Here is a 13,873-nt window from a genome sequence, read left to right on the forward strand (position 1 = left end):
CTGTCAAATGTCAATTGGGGAGAAATTAAGGGAACTGGCTTACATTTGCCTATGAAGGTTGGGGAAAAGGTCGGGTTGATTCTTAACAGGGAAAGGGGGATACCAGGCCTCACCCATTTTACTTGTAACCCTTTTTCTGGTACTTCTGGACTGAGGCATCTTCTATCCATTGCTTGGCCAATGGGACATGGATAACAATATCCCATAACTGCTCTTGGAATAGAGGGTTCTTCTTGAAAGGGAATTGTGGAGTACCGCGTCTCACCCGAGTAGGTCTGACTCCCAATCCCCATGGATCCTCCACCCAGCTGATCCTCCTCACTTCTCCACTCCCAGGGCCAGGATCCAAGACCAAAGGGGAGTAGAAGTGCGAATACCCTCAGGTTTCTCACATTACCTTACTCCCAGGTACATTATTCATTGCAGATATCCAAGTGAGGTAAGGGAGTTCATATCCTGGTGTCTTGAGCTTTAGCCTGATCAATTGCATGCCAGATTTGGTCAACGTTCGAGGATAAAAAAACTAGTTACAGAGGAAAACAGATTTGCATTTCCCTTTCTACATTATGAGGTAACATTAACTATAGAGGCACAACTGTGGCTGTATAACATCACCAAAGATGTCATTGTCTATGAAAGGATTTCTGCTCACATACATATGAGCTTGTTCACATATTTAGGTATATGCTTGGAATCCAAGTGATTTGCCCACGGCTGAAAATGCCACTGGCGAAACGTTTGCATAAGAAAGGTGCGAGCTACCAAATGTTTGCACCTTTCTCAAACAAACCCCACTTACCTTCATCTTCACGCTTGGTTCCTGCAGCGCCAGTTCCCTTTCACTTGCATGATCGGGAACCGGCGCCACCGGGTTCTTTTCTTTTTTTTTTTTTAACAGAGGGCTGCGGGGGTGTCCCCCGCAGCCCCCGCTCACTATACCATAAAGTATAGTGTGCGGGGCGATGCGGGGGAGACCCCCGCTTTTTTTTTTTTTACAATGCTACCACCAAAGGTTAGAACTTTTGGTGTTTGAACCTTTGGCGGTAGCATTTTTTAGAACATTTGGTCATTGCGACCATTTTTTTTTCCCGATAAAAACGTCCTATACCTATCCTTGCATGCATAGAAACATATGCACATATGCATGCACAATTACAACTGTGAATTGATATCACTGCTGCACAATTAATATCTAGGATATGACTGGGCCCTAGGCATTTCAATATGTATGTAAATGACATTATTGTGCACTGAAAATGTATGTGTGGGCTAAAATTGTAGCTTGGGCATTCAATACCTACATCATCACTGTGTTTCTGCATTTTTAATTCCACTTGCAATCTACTGAGTGACCGACCACAGCACTATAATGCATGCCCTAAACTGCCTGCAGCTCACGATCGATATCTATTTAAATTGCATTTCAGCCTTAACAAAAAAGCAATCGATATAAATGCAATTAAAATTACATAAATTCATAAGGCGCAGACAACACTGATTCGGAGTAAAAGCACTGCCTTGAAAAATTAATACAGATTATAAATAAAAGCAAGGTCCTTACAATTCAATATAAAAATATAGCTTCGGAACAAGTTCTAATATCATTCAACATTTCTTTAGCAAGTCAATAAAATATCCACAAGTCATCCGCTCCCAATTCACACAAAAATGTCTCACTCCAACCTATCCATTTCCTCCGGGCATTCAGATGAAGAAAGTTTAAAGGGAGTATTAAAATCAGCCTCTTGCAATCGGTTGATCTAATTTCACTAATTCCCCCATCCGCTGCTGCACATGCACACGCAAACAAGCATAAGGCCCAAACAATGGTAGTCTATGTAAGTTTAACTTATGCATCTACCTCTCCAACTGGAGCGCTCTAATCTTAAATACTACCTTGAGTTGAGTAACAGTCAAAATGAAGTTCACACAATCCCTGAAAAAAGACATCCAGCTAACAAGGGTGGATGGAGCTGGATTCCGTGGTACACCCTCCCCTCGTGCGGTAACAATAGACATTTTCCTCAATGCCCATTGAGAACATCAAGACACAGGGCCTTCAACAAGGACTACAGCTCTCACAATGAGGAACAATGTAGACAGCAACAAACACACCACACAGACCCTCACACAACAGACTCAGACCGGACACCACACCAAAAAGCTCAGCGAACAGTGTTAACCGAACTGAATCTGCCAACAGTACATCACAGCTCCCTTGCTCTTCTCCAAACTTTGTCCTACTAACACGCCCTAACCTACCACCCTTTTCTTTCAGATCCGCCAGAGCGCCAGGGGACCACTCTGGTGGTGATATTGCACACTACAAATAGCCTTTAACAGTCATCTAATGAACATGCAGCAAGAGTGGAGGGCACTCCCTTACCTCTCGACAAGTCAACAAAGGCAGATCGTTCAGCCAGCAATTGTCAGAACACTACGGAATACTGATGTGTTTTACAAATGCCTAGATGGTGCAGGGAGTATCGGCGGCTTATAAAGGCCTGCATGCATATAATGGGTCCATGGCAATGTGACGAGCACGTGCCTTCTTCGGGTGGCATGGTAAGGGCAGCTAGGGGATTCGCTTCATGCGTCCTTTCCCTCCATCATGACCGAAAGCACCCGTGCTATTCTAGTACCAAAACCCCAAAGGCGGCCCCATCGACAAACCTTAATCCTGGCCTGCACCATTACCCTTGCTACACTGCGTCTCTGGAACCCCACATGCAACTCCACCAAACTACCTCAATCATTTTAAGGGCAAATCATTTATCCAAAATTTTAAATGTTGAGGAGACAAAAACCTTACCTGTGAGCCAGGCCAATAACAAGGGAAGGACTGGAGGGGACCAGGAAGGCATTGCCCGCACTCGCCGCTTCATTCTTGGTGAAAGGGTGACAGGACAAGGAGCAGCTCTGCTTGCACCTCAACACTGCAGGAGAAAAGGACAAACGTGGAGTGGTAAGTAACCCAAAATCACACACGCTCCCCATCTATACCGACACAACCCCAGTAAACAACCCACTGGAGAGGAGGGGGTTTGAAAATATGCGTGTACGGGTCAGACAGGGCTACACTGGCTTATGTGCAAAACATACAAGTCAGATCGCGCACCAGATCTTCCCCTCACCACCATTTCGCCTCACCCCTCTCATGCTGCCACTTCACTTCACTTCACTTTACTTCACTGTAAAGACAGAGTTGTGTGGGCTTTGCCACAGCTCACCTCAGGAAAACTACATTCAAGTTTGACAGGTGTAATGCTCCATTAAATATCCCAACCTTCCACTGTCCCGTGCAGCATGTCCATGTGCGTGCACGCAATTGTGTTGTGTCGATGTCTGATGCTGTCCCAAGTGCTAGGGCTGGAGTATGTGATGGTTTAGATTTCTAGAATCCACTCCCCGCCCCAATAACTAGGATTGCCACCCCCCCCTAGCCCCACCCACTCGTTTCTGCCCCAATATAGAATTCCTACTTGGACATCATCATTATGGTCCCTCAGACTCCCCTGGAAAATAAGGGACAATGTTGGGAGCAAGTAAGCCGCAGGAGCCACGAGGGAGGAGATACGAGGAAGCAAGTCACTGCAGTGCCCGCTCTGCTGCAAAGAAATGACATTGCTTGCACTCCTTTAGCCAGTCAGATGAACAAGTTATTTACTAACTGGTAATGTTCGTTCGACTGGTTGTTCCTCCAGCGTATTCCACATCTTTGACATGTAATGTCCACAGCTGTGTACTTCGGAAATTTTTCGGCAGAGGGCGTCCTGCGTCGGGACGATGTCCCTCGAAGGCCTCCGTCGAGGGTGACATCACCGGTTGTTATAAATAGGACGCACAGCGCCCGTAGCCTCAGTTTAATTTTTTTTCCTCCATAACGTGTGACATGCTCGTATACCATGCCAGCTGGACTGCAGATAGCCTTGCGGGAATGTAAGCTGCGATAGCATAGGAAATTCTCCAGAGGGGCAGGCTGGGAGGGCGATGGGGAATACGTTGGAGGAACATCCAGTCGAAAGAACCTTATCAGTTGGTAAGTAACTTGTTCTTCGAATGGATTGTGTCCTCTAGCGTATTCCACATCTTTGACAGACTCCCAAAGCAGTACCAGAAAATGGAGGGAAAAGAATTTAGAATACCCAATCAGATGGCAGAATAAAGAACTTCCTTACCAAAAGCCATATCTTGGCCATGGAGCGTATCCAGGGAGTAATGTTTGACAAAGGTGTGAATCGAAGCCCATGTTGCTGCGTCACAAATATTCATAATAGGAACTCCCCACTGGAGGACGGTGGAAGTAGCCACGCCCCTAGTGGAACGAGCTCTCAACCCTTCAGGAGGGTCCTTAACCGCCAATCGGTAACACTCCATAATGGTAATCCACCTGGACAAGGGCTGTTAGGAAACAGCCTGGCCCAAACAGTGTCCAGCATATCCTACAAAGAGTTGATCGTCCACTCTGACCCTTGACATCCTAGAAATGTAAAAGCTCAGTGCTATCCTAGGATCCAACCGATGGAGCCACTCCTCTTCCTTACCAGGATGAGGAGGATAGAAAGATGAAGAACCACCTTTTGACTAAAATGGTATTCAGGAACTACCTTAGGTAGAAAGGGGGGACGTAATCAGTATAACCCTGTCCTTGTGAAACACAGTAAAGGGTGGCTTAGATTAAAGTGCCTGCAATTCACCCTGCGAGCGGAAGTAACCGCAACCAAGAACACAGTCTTGAAGGACAGTAATCTCACAGGACAAGAGTGCAAAGGTTCAAACGGAGCACCCATGAGAAATTTCAAAACCAAATTCAAATCCCAAACCGGCACCTGGAAAGGGGCGGCGGGAATACATTTGTCAGTCCTTTAAGATTCCTTTGATTGCTCAGTTTCTTAAAGTAAGAAAGAACATTCTTCAGACGAGCGTTTAAAGATAGACAGCGCTGCTAGGTAACCTTTAATGGTACCCACTTGAAGGCCCCTGTGGGCCAAAGAAAGTAAGAGAAAACCATAGGAATGGAGCACTGAAAAGGATCAACATTGCGATCTCTGCCCCAGTCGCAAGAACTTGCGCAAACGGTACAGGGATTTTGTTACATCATCTGGGAGGTCCCAATCCTTAACCTTCACGCTTGGTATCTGAAAGGTTGAGGTATGAGAGTCTTGACCTCTGGATGTCCCTCGAAGGCCTCCGTCGAGGGTGACGTCACTGGTTGTTATAAATAGGACGCACAGCGCCCGTAGCCTCAGTTTAATTTTTTTTCCTCCATAACGTGCGACATGCTCGTATACCATTCCAGCTGGACTGCAGATAGCCTTGCGGGAATGTAAGCTGCGATAGCATAGGAAATTCTCCAGAGGGGCAGGCTGGGAGGTCGATGGGGAATACGTTGGAGGAACATCCAGTCGAAAGAACCTTATCAGTTGGTAAGTAACTTGTTCTTCGAATGGATTGTGTCCTCCAGCGTATTCCACATCTTTGACAGACTCCCAAAGCAGTACCAGAAAATGGAGGAGGGAAAAGAATTTAGAATACCCAATCAGATGGCAGAATAAAGAACTTCCTTACCAAAAGCCATATCTTGGCCATGGAGCGTATCCAGGGAGTAATGTTTGACAAAGGTGTGAATCGAAGCCCATGTTGCTGCATCACAAATATTCATAATAGGAACTCCCCACTGCAGGGCAGTGGAAGCCACCACGCACTTAGTGGAATGGGCCCGCAACCCTTCAGGAGCATCCTTGCCCGCCAATTGATAACATTCAGTAATGGTGAGGATAATCCACCTGGACAATGTCCGTTTGGTAACAGCCTGGCCCAATCGATGTCCAGCATGCACCACAAAGAGTTGGTTGTCCACTCTGACTCTGAACATCCCAGAAATATAAAGGATCAATGCTCTCGGAGGGTGTGGCTACATGGCCATGTTGGATGAGTTCACGAAAAGACCACCAGGCGCAGAAGGGGCCAGGAAGAAAGACAAGACCCCGGAAGACGGCTCAGAAGCAATGGGCAACAAAGAGGTCTTGGCGGCGATTACAGATCTAAAAGTGGCTTGGGAGACAAAATAGGGCCTGGCAATAAATGAACTGAAAGCTGAATTAGAGCTGAAAGTCGGAGAAGTGAAGGAGGATGTGAATTTACTACGACAAGAATGAAGATCGCTGGATGAATGCACAGGGGTCCTGGAAAAAGAGGAAGCCTCGAACACGGCGGCCTGAGCGGCCCATAAGTCGGAAATTCATGCCCTAGTGCAACGTGTAGGCAACCTGGAAAATAGGGCGGAGGAGGCAGAGGGGCGCGCCCGGAGGAACAATGTCCGCATTGTCGGGTTGCCAGAAGGAGCCGAGGGTACGAACCCCACGGAATACATTGAGTCCATGCAATTGCAGGAGATACCTGGAGGAACCCTGTCCCAGGGGTTCGCGGTCGAGAGAGCGCACAGGGCATTGATGAGGAAGCCGCCGCCAGGAAACACCCCCTAGGCCAGTGATTGCTAAGATCCTAAACTACCGAGAAAGGATCCTTGAACATTTTAGGAAGGGGGGCACGATCCAGAGGGGGGGCAGCGAGCATCACAGCATGCCCGGATTACACCCTGTAGGTGCAGCGCAGCTGCATGAATTTTGGCTCAGTGAAGAGAAGATTACGGGAAGCAGGCCATAAATACATGTTGCTCTACCCAGCGAAATTAAAAGTGTTCCACAAGAGCAGGACTTGGTTTTTTGACAGCCCAGAGGATGCCATGGGATGGTTGGACGCGCAGAGCAGCCCCCAGGAACCCGGGGTCCGGGAAGATGAAGACAGAGATAAGTAATAAGCGTCTGGAGTGCCCTATGTGCTGCACCTGATGACAATGGGACTGGAATATAGCATTGCATATAACTAGTGGGAAGTAGGCCTAGAGACACGGCTATAATATGATCCGGTAGCACTACAAAACCTAAATATCAGATAAGAGTTATACTGAGCATGGCCCCGTACCCCCACAAATATAAGTTTAGTTAGGTCACTGGTAGCCCGGTGACACCCTGCTGGGTTCTGGGCCTGGGATTCCGAGGCCAGAATCAATGCGGGAGGGCCTGAGATCCAGGGATGGAGCTGGGCATTTGTTGGGGTTGGGGTGGGAGGGAGTGATGGCAGGGGGGGGGTGCAGTGGTGTGTGGTAGTTAGGGAGGGAAGTTGGGGTGCAAGCCTACACCCCGAGCAAAACGATATGAACCATGGGAGATCTTAAGATAGTAACTTGGAATGTTAGGGGGCTCAACAGTTATCTGAAAAGAAACAAGGTTATGCTGTACCTGCGCAGGCAGAAGGTGGACATAGCTTTGTTACAAGAAACCCACCTAACGCGGGAAAAGCTGGAGGTACTACAGAAGAAGTGGAAGGGGACGATGGTAGGGGCAGCATACTCGGCCTATGCTAGAGGAGTCATTACATGGGTGGCCCCACATGTCCCGTTCCAGCTGTTGTATTCGGCGGCGGAGTCAGACAGCAGGATGATCATGAAAGGGTTGGTGGAAAACAGAGAGATATGTATTGTAAATACTTATGCCCCGAACCAGGACACGGCTGCGTACTTTAGGACCCTGTATGGTAAGCTCAGCGTTGTTGTGGGGAAAGTAGTGATATGGAGGGGGGGGACTTCAATTGTGCGTTAAACCCCAAAATAGACGGATCAGACACGAAAATAGATAGACCCACTCCGGCTGCAAAGGCATTGCAATCATTACTGGCAGATTTCGGGCTAGATGATGCATGGAGGGCACGCCATCCAAAATACCGACAATACTCGCACTATGCGGCCCCTCAAGACTTACATACTAGGCTAGACTATGCGTTTGTCACGCATGAACTAATGACTGAAATAACGAACACAGAATATAAAGCGAGGGTCCTCTCGGACCACTCGCCACTGATATTGGTATGGCAATACCGACCCCCGAGGGGAAGGCTTCCCACATGGCACTTGCGAGCCGAGGCGCTGAAGGGTAACGTGTTCAGAGAAGATACGTGAGAAGAAATAATCAGTTATTTTGAAATAAACACTGGCAGTGTTAAGACAGCGGGCACTCTCTGGGAGGCTTTCAAGGTGGTGGTGAGGGGTATTGGCATAGCAAAGTATAGGGGACTGCAGAACGGGATCCTGACCGAACTGCAGCAGGCCGAAAACGAAATAGAAAGGGTGGAAGGAAAGGAGGGTACTACTAAGGAAGACACAGAGAGGGTCTTAGACCTGCAAATGAAATGTGCTGTATATTGGGAACGATTGTGCAATCTCAACTACAAAAAGTATATTGAGAGACAGCACGCAGGAGGGGACAAACCAGGGAGAGTCCTAGCATGGCTATATAAAAATGAGACCCCCAGACTCCCAATCAGAACGGTACGAAGAGAAGACGGGAGCACAGCCAATATGCAGGAAGGGGTCAATAGGGAATTCGAAGAATACTATAAGCCCCTTTTACGGGGATGATACTAGGAGTAGCAGTGAAGAGATAAGAGACACATTGGAAGATATAGGGCTACCCCAGATAAGCGCAGAAGAGAGAGAGGAACTAGATGCCCCGATAATCCTAGAAAAATTGGAAGAGGTAGTGAGGCAACTGCCCACGTGTAAAACCCCGGGAACTGACGGCCTCCCGAGCTAATTCTATAAAGCTTATAAAACAGAGATACTCCCTCCGCTGTTGGAGATGTTAAATGAAGCTTATGAAGCTGCGCATCTGCTGGATTCCCTGCGGGAGGCGGTCATTGTACCACTTCCCAAACCAAATAGGCCGAGTAGCGACTGTGGCTCCTATCGGCCCTTGTCGATGTTAAACCAGGACGGCAAAATTCTTACAGCGGTTCTGACAAATAGACTGAAGAAGGTTATTAGCAAGCTAATGCACCCCGACCAAACGGGATACGTCCCGAATAGAAACATTTTGCATAACCTGAGGCGACTCCACCGGGTCATTGAACAAGCCGAGGGAGATATGGGCGAGATGGCGATAATTTCGCTGGATGCGATCAAGGCATTTGACTGGGTTAAATGGCCCTGGTTAACTGCGGCCCTAGCCAATTAAGGCATGGGACCGGGATATCTCCAATGGGTCAAACTGCTGTATACTGCACTACTCGCTAGAGTGAAGACAGGGGGTGTGGTTTCTGAAAGCGGGCAACTTAGCAGAGGTACCAGACAGGGCTGTCCATGGTCCCCTATGCTGTATATCCTGGCCCTAGGACCCCTGGCGATTTATTTAAGGCAGCAATACAACATGATAGGAATTTCTGTTGGAGAGACACCACATCTAATTTCACTGTATGCAGATGATATGTTATTATATTTGCGATACCCAGAAGAGAACCTCCACTACATATTGGAAGTGATGGAGAGGTTCGCACAATTATCAGGTATAGCAGTGAACCCAAGTAAGTCTTGCATGTTCCTATTGGGCAGGTACAAAGGGCTCCCGTTAGAGCATTTGTCGGCTCTACAGGTGCCGTGGGAGGTTAACACATTCAGGTATTTGGGAGTAGATATATATCACACGGTAGAAGCTGAACACGAACACAACACGGAGAGAGCAGTTAAGAAATTGGAAAATAGCATGAAGTTCTGGGCGAAGCTCCCCCTGGCGATGATGGGACGAGGGGCGATGCTCAAGATGGTGGCGCTGCCCAGATTGCTGCATTGCTTCGCGAACATCCCATATTTAATACCTAGGACATTTTTTATTAGGCTGAATAGCATATGCCGGGAATTCTTGTGGCACGGGATGAGGAACAGGGTAGCCCTGTGGAAGTTACAAAATTCACACGAAAAAGGGGGCATTAAATTACCAAACTGGGAAGTTTACTATGTAGCAAGCCAATTACAATATGTAGCCAAATGGCTCTCAGATGAGTCTACACTAGAGCACGGGTTGTTTCAGAGGGACTGCACCCCATACTTCCTGCAAGAGATGATATGGTTACCTATATTAGAGTTAGGTCGCCCGAGGATGATGAGCCTGGGTTGGACGATGTGGCGAAGAGCGTGCAGTTTAATGGAAAAGCCATCCCCGTGTGTCCCACAGATTCCATTGGTCACAGTGGTAGGAAGCGAAAAGCAATTTAGGCTAATGATTAGGAAATACTGGTAACCAGTTGGGATAGCAACGATGGGGGATGTATGGCGGGAGGGGAAGATATTGGATTTTGGGGAGTTGGTGGAACAAGCGGGGCTGCAGGGCGGGCAATATATTACGTACCATGGGGTGGTGCAACGAATTAAGGATACCTGGTCTGAAGTGGTGCTCTCAGAAGACCCAGATATCGCTATAGACATGATATATGACATTGCAGAAGGGGGACATGAAACGTCTAGACTGTATGAGATGTTAATGTCCCAAGTGGGTAAAGAGGTGGTGCAACTCAGACTGGATTGGGAGGGGGAAGTGGGGGCCCGATGAGTGACGGGATGTGGGAAAGAGCACATGGATACCATAAGAAAGCATCGAGGAATGCTAGGTTACAACAGATGCAATTGTATATAACTCACAGGGCATACCTGACGCCTCAGAAGAATATATTACGTACCATGGGGTGGTGCAACGAATTAAGGATACCTGGTCTGAAGTGGTGCTCGCATTGCAGAAGATAGCCAAATTTAAAAATGCCGGACATCAGGCGTGCCCTAAATGTGATGAAGAAAATGTGGGAATGGTGCATATGTTTTGGGCGTGCCCAGGTACTGGGGGGAAATAGCACAAAAACTGGAAGACAAGGGGATCCATATGAAGGTGGATACGGCGTGGGCCTGTCTGATAGGAGGTTTCCCCAGACGATGTAAGCTTAAACATGTAAACAAACTGAAAGACCTAGTGTATGTCCTAGCAAAGAGAAGGATTGCGATGGGCTGGAAGGCATGCCACAGACTGAAAATGGAGTTGGTGGAAAGATCTGCAAAAATGGGCGGAGGCAGAAACTGTGATATGGCAGGAAGCGTGTACAGGGGGGGGGTAGATGAAGAAGCTATGACCCTAACGAGCTGGAGGCAATTGATTGCGGAATTATTTGGGCCTTCGTTTGTGGATAGACTCATCGAGTTCTGTCGAACAGGAATCCCTACTGTAAGAGGGAGTGACTGGAGATAACGAGGAGAAGGCTGGGGAGGGAAGGGGAGATACAGTGGGCAAGATAATGGCATTAAATACTCACTTGTGATTGACATTATGCATCCACTGTATGTTTGGCTTGAGTTGTTTATGTTTGTTTTGAATAAAATCAATAAAAACTGGTTAAAAAATTTTTTTTTCAAAAATGGATCAGAGCTCTCCTAGGGTCCAACGTATGGAGTCGCTCCTCTTCCTTACCAGGATGAGGAGGAGGATAGAAAGAAGGAAGTACCACTTTCTGGCTTAAATGAAACTCGGACACTACCTTAGGTAGAAAGGATGGACGTACCCTCGGTACAACCCTATCTTTGTGGAACACAGTAAAGGGCGGCTTAGATGAAAGTGACTGCAATTCATTCATTCACTCTGCGAGCGGATGGAACCGCAACCAAGAACACCATCTTGAAAGACAGTCTCAAAGGACAAGAGTGCAAAGGTTCAAACGGAGCACTCATCAGGAATTTCAAGACCAACTTCAGATCCCAGACCGGCACCTGAAACGGGAGCGGTGGGAGCACATTAGTGAGCCTTTTAAGAAATTGGGAAATCAAAGGCATCTTAAAATAAGAAAATTCTTCAGACGAGCGCATGAAGATAGACAGGACCGCCAGGTAACCTTTAAGGGTCTACTTGAAGACCCCTGTGGGCCAAAGAAAGCAAAAAAGACAGAACCATGGGAATGGTACACTGAAAAGGATCGACATTGTGTTCTCTGCACCAGTCGCAAAAACTTATACCAACGGCAACGGTACAGGGATTTGGTTGCCGGCCACCTGGCCGATCGCAACACCTCCATCACGTCATCCGGGAGATCCCAATCCTTACATCTCAACCTTTCAGATACCAAGCGTGAAGGTTGAGAGTCTTGACCTCTGGATGGCGAACTCCGACCCCCTCCTCCACCCTCCACCCTCCAGCGCAGGAGAGAGAGAAGATCCTCTCAGTAGGGAAGACAGCGTGGAGGGCAGATGGACATTTCTAGCAGGTCCGGGTACCACGCTCTCCTGGCCCAATCCGGAGCAATGAGGATCATGTGGGATCCGAACCTCCACAACCTCCTTAACACTTGAGGAATGACAGGGACCGAAGGAAATGCATACAGAAGTGGGAACGACCAATCCGTCTCCTAATGCTCCTCTCAGAGGAAATTCCCTTGAGCAGAATCTCTCGCACTTGCGGTTGGCACTGATTGCGAAGAGATCCACTTGTGGGATTCCCCAAAGGGTGAAGATCTCCAGAAGGACTTCCTGAGCCAACTCCCACTCATGAGCGACTGCTCTACCTGCTCAGAGCATCCGTCGCTGCATTCTCCTCTCCGGCCAGATGAACTGCCGAGAGTGATATTCCTTGCTGGATAGCCCAGAATCAGAGCTACATCGCCTCTCTGCACAACAGGAGTGACCCTACCACCCTCTTTTTTGTTGAGGTAATGCATGACCACTGTGTTGTCCATCATGATCAGGACAGTCTTACCCTGCGCAGACGGCAGAAAAGCCAGGACCAGCTTGACGGCCCTCCGCTCTAACAGGTTGATGTAGAGTATGGACTCTGACAGAAACCAACGACCGATGGCAGACAAATCGTCGGCATGAGCTCCCCAACCTGTGAAGGAAGCGCCCGTCACCACTGTCACCTCTGGCCACGATTGCCAAAACAGCTCCCCCTGCATCAGGTTCTTCTCGTTGGCCCACCACAGGAGATGCTGTGAGCCGAGAGTGGAATCTGAACGGGATCCGACATCTTTTCTGAGAATTGAGACCACTGCATCTTGAGGACCCATTGCAGGGATCTCATCCTCAGCCTGGCCTCTGGCACCAGAAAAATGCAGGATGCCATGAGGCCAAGCAACCTTAAGAATTTGATAGCCGGGAAACAATGCATGTTGAAATTTGTCCACCATCTGTACAATGTGATGAGCCCTCACCTTGGGAGGCGAGCACTTCCAAGGACGTGTCCAACACAGCCCCGATGTACTGGAGCTGTTGAGGTGACAGATGCGACTTCTTGAAATAGAGGGAGAAGCCCAGCTTGTGGCGGGAGCGGCAGGTGAGACTGAGATGATCCATTGCTTGCTCGGGAGAAAGCACACGGATCAGCCAGTCCTCCAGGTAGGGGGTAGACGTGAACTCGTCTGAGATACGCAGCCACCACCACCATTAGCTTGGTGAAGACCCTCGGGCGGAGGTCAATCCGAATGGCAGGACACGAAACTGAACGTGCAAGTTGCCAGCCGCAAACCTCAGGTACTTTCTGTGCTTTGGATGAATCGGCACATGAAAGTAAGCATCCTGTAGGTCCAGAGACACCAACCAATCCTGAAGTCGAAGGGCCTGGAGGACCTGAGAAAGAGTGACCATCTTGAACTTGTCCTTCCTGACAAGTTTGTTCAACCAATGCAAGTCAAAGATGGGTCTCAATGCCCAATCTTTTTTTGGAATAACAAAATATGGGGAATACCATCCCTTGTTCCTCTCCGTTACAGGCACCAGTTCTATAGCGCCTTTCTCCAGCAGGGTCAACCTTTGCTGCACAAGGAGCGGCTCCGGAAGCTTCAAAGAGACAGTCCCCAGTGGATTGTTGTAAGCTGCTTTTGGAAGGGAAGACAGTAGCCGTGGGCTATTGTATCCAGAACACACGCATCCGAAATAATAGCTCGCCATTCTTCGAGATGCTGAGATAGTCTGCCCCCAACCGGCGAACAATGGAACATGGCCTCATGGTTGTTTAGG

At 48.3% G+C, this 13,873-nt stretch overlaps 1 protein-coding gene across 3 annotated transcripts in view; it reads right to left on the reverse strand.

Moving 5' to 3' along the window:
* CD276 (CD276 molecule) overlaps positions 1-13,873 on the reverse strand; it is a 271,504-nt gene that overhangs the window by 132,590 nt on the left and 125,041 nt on the right. For all 3 annotated transcript variants that reach the window (XM_069624602.1, XM_069624600.1, XM_069624601.1), the window contains exon 2: positions 2,813-2,936. In XM_069624602.1, the coding sequence (XP_069480703.1) occupies positions 2,813-2,885 (73 nt within the window). In that variant the 5' untranslated portion in view covers positions 2,886-2,936. The remainder of the gene's footprint in view (positions 1-2,812; positions 2,937-13,873) is intronic.

This window comes from Ambystoma mexicanum, chromosome 11, assembly GCF_040938575.1.
Source record: "Ambystoma mexicanum isolate Mex_15411 chromosome 11, UKY_AmexF1_1, whole genome shotgun sequence".
In the NCBI taxonomy this organism is placed as follows: domain Eukaryota; kingdom Metazoa; phylum Chordata; class Amphibia; order Caudata; family Ambystomatidae; genus Ambystoma; species Ambystoma mexicanum.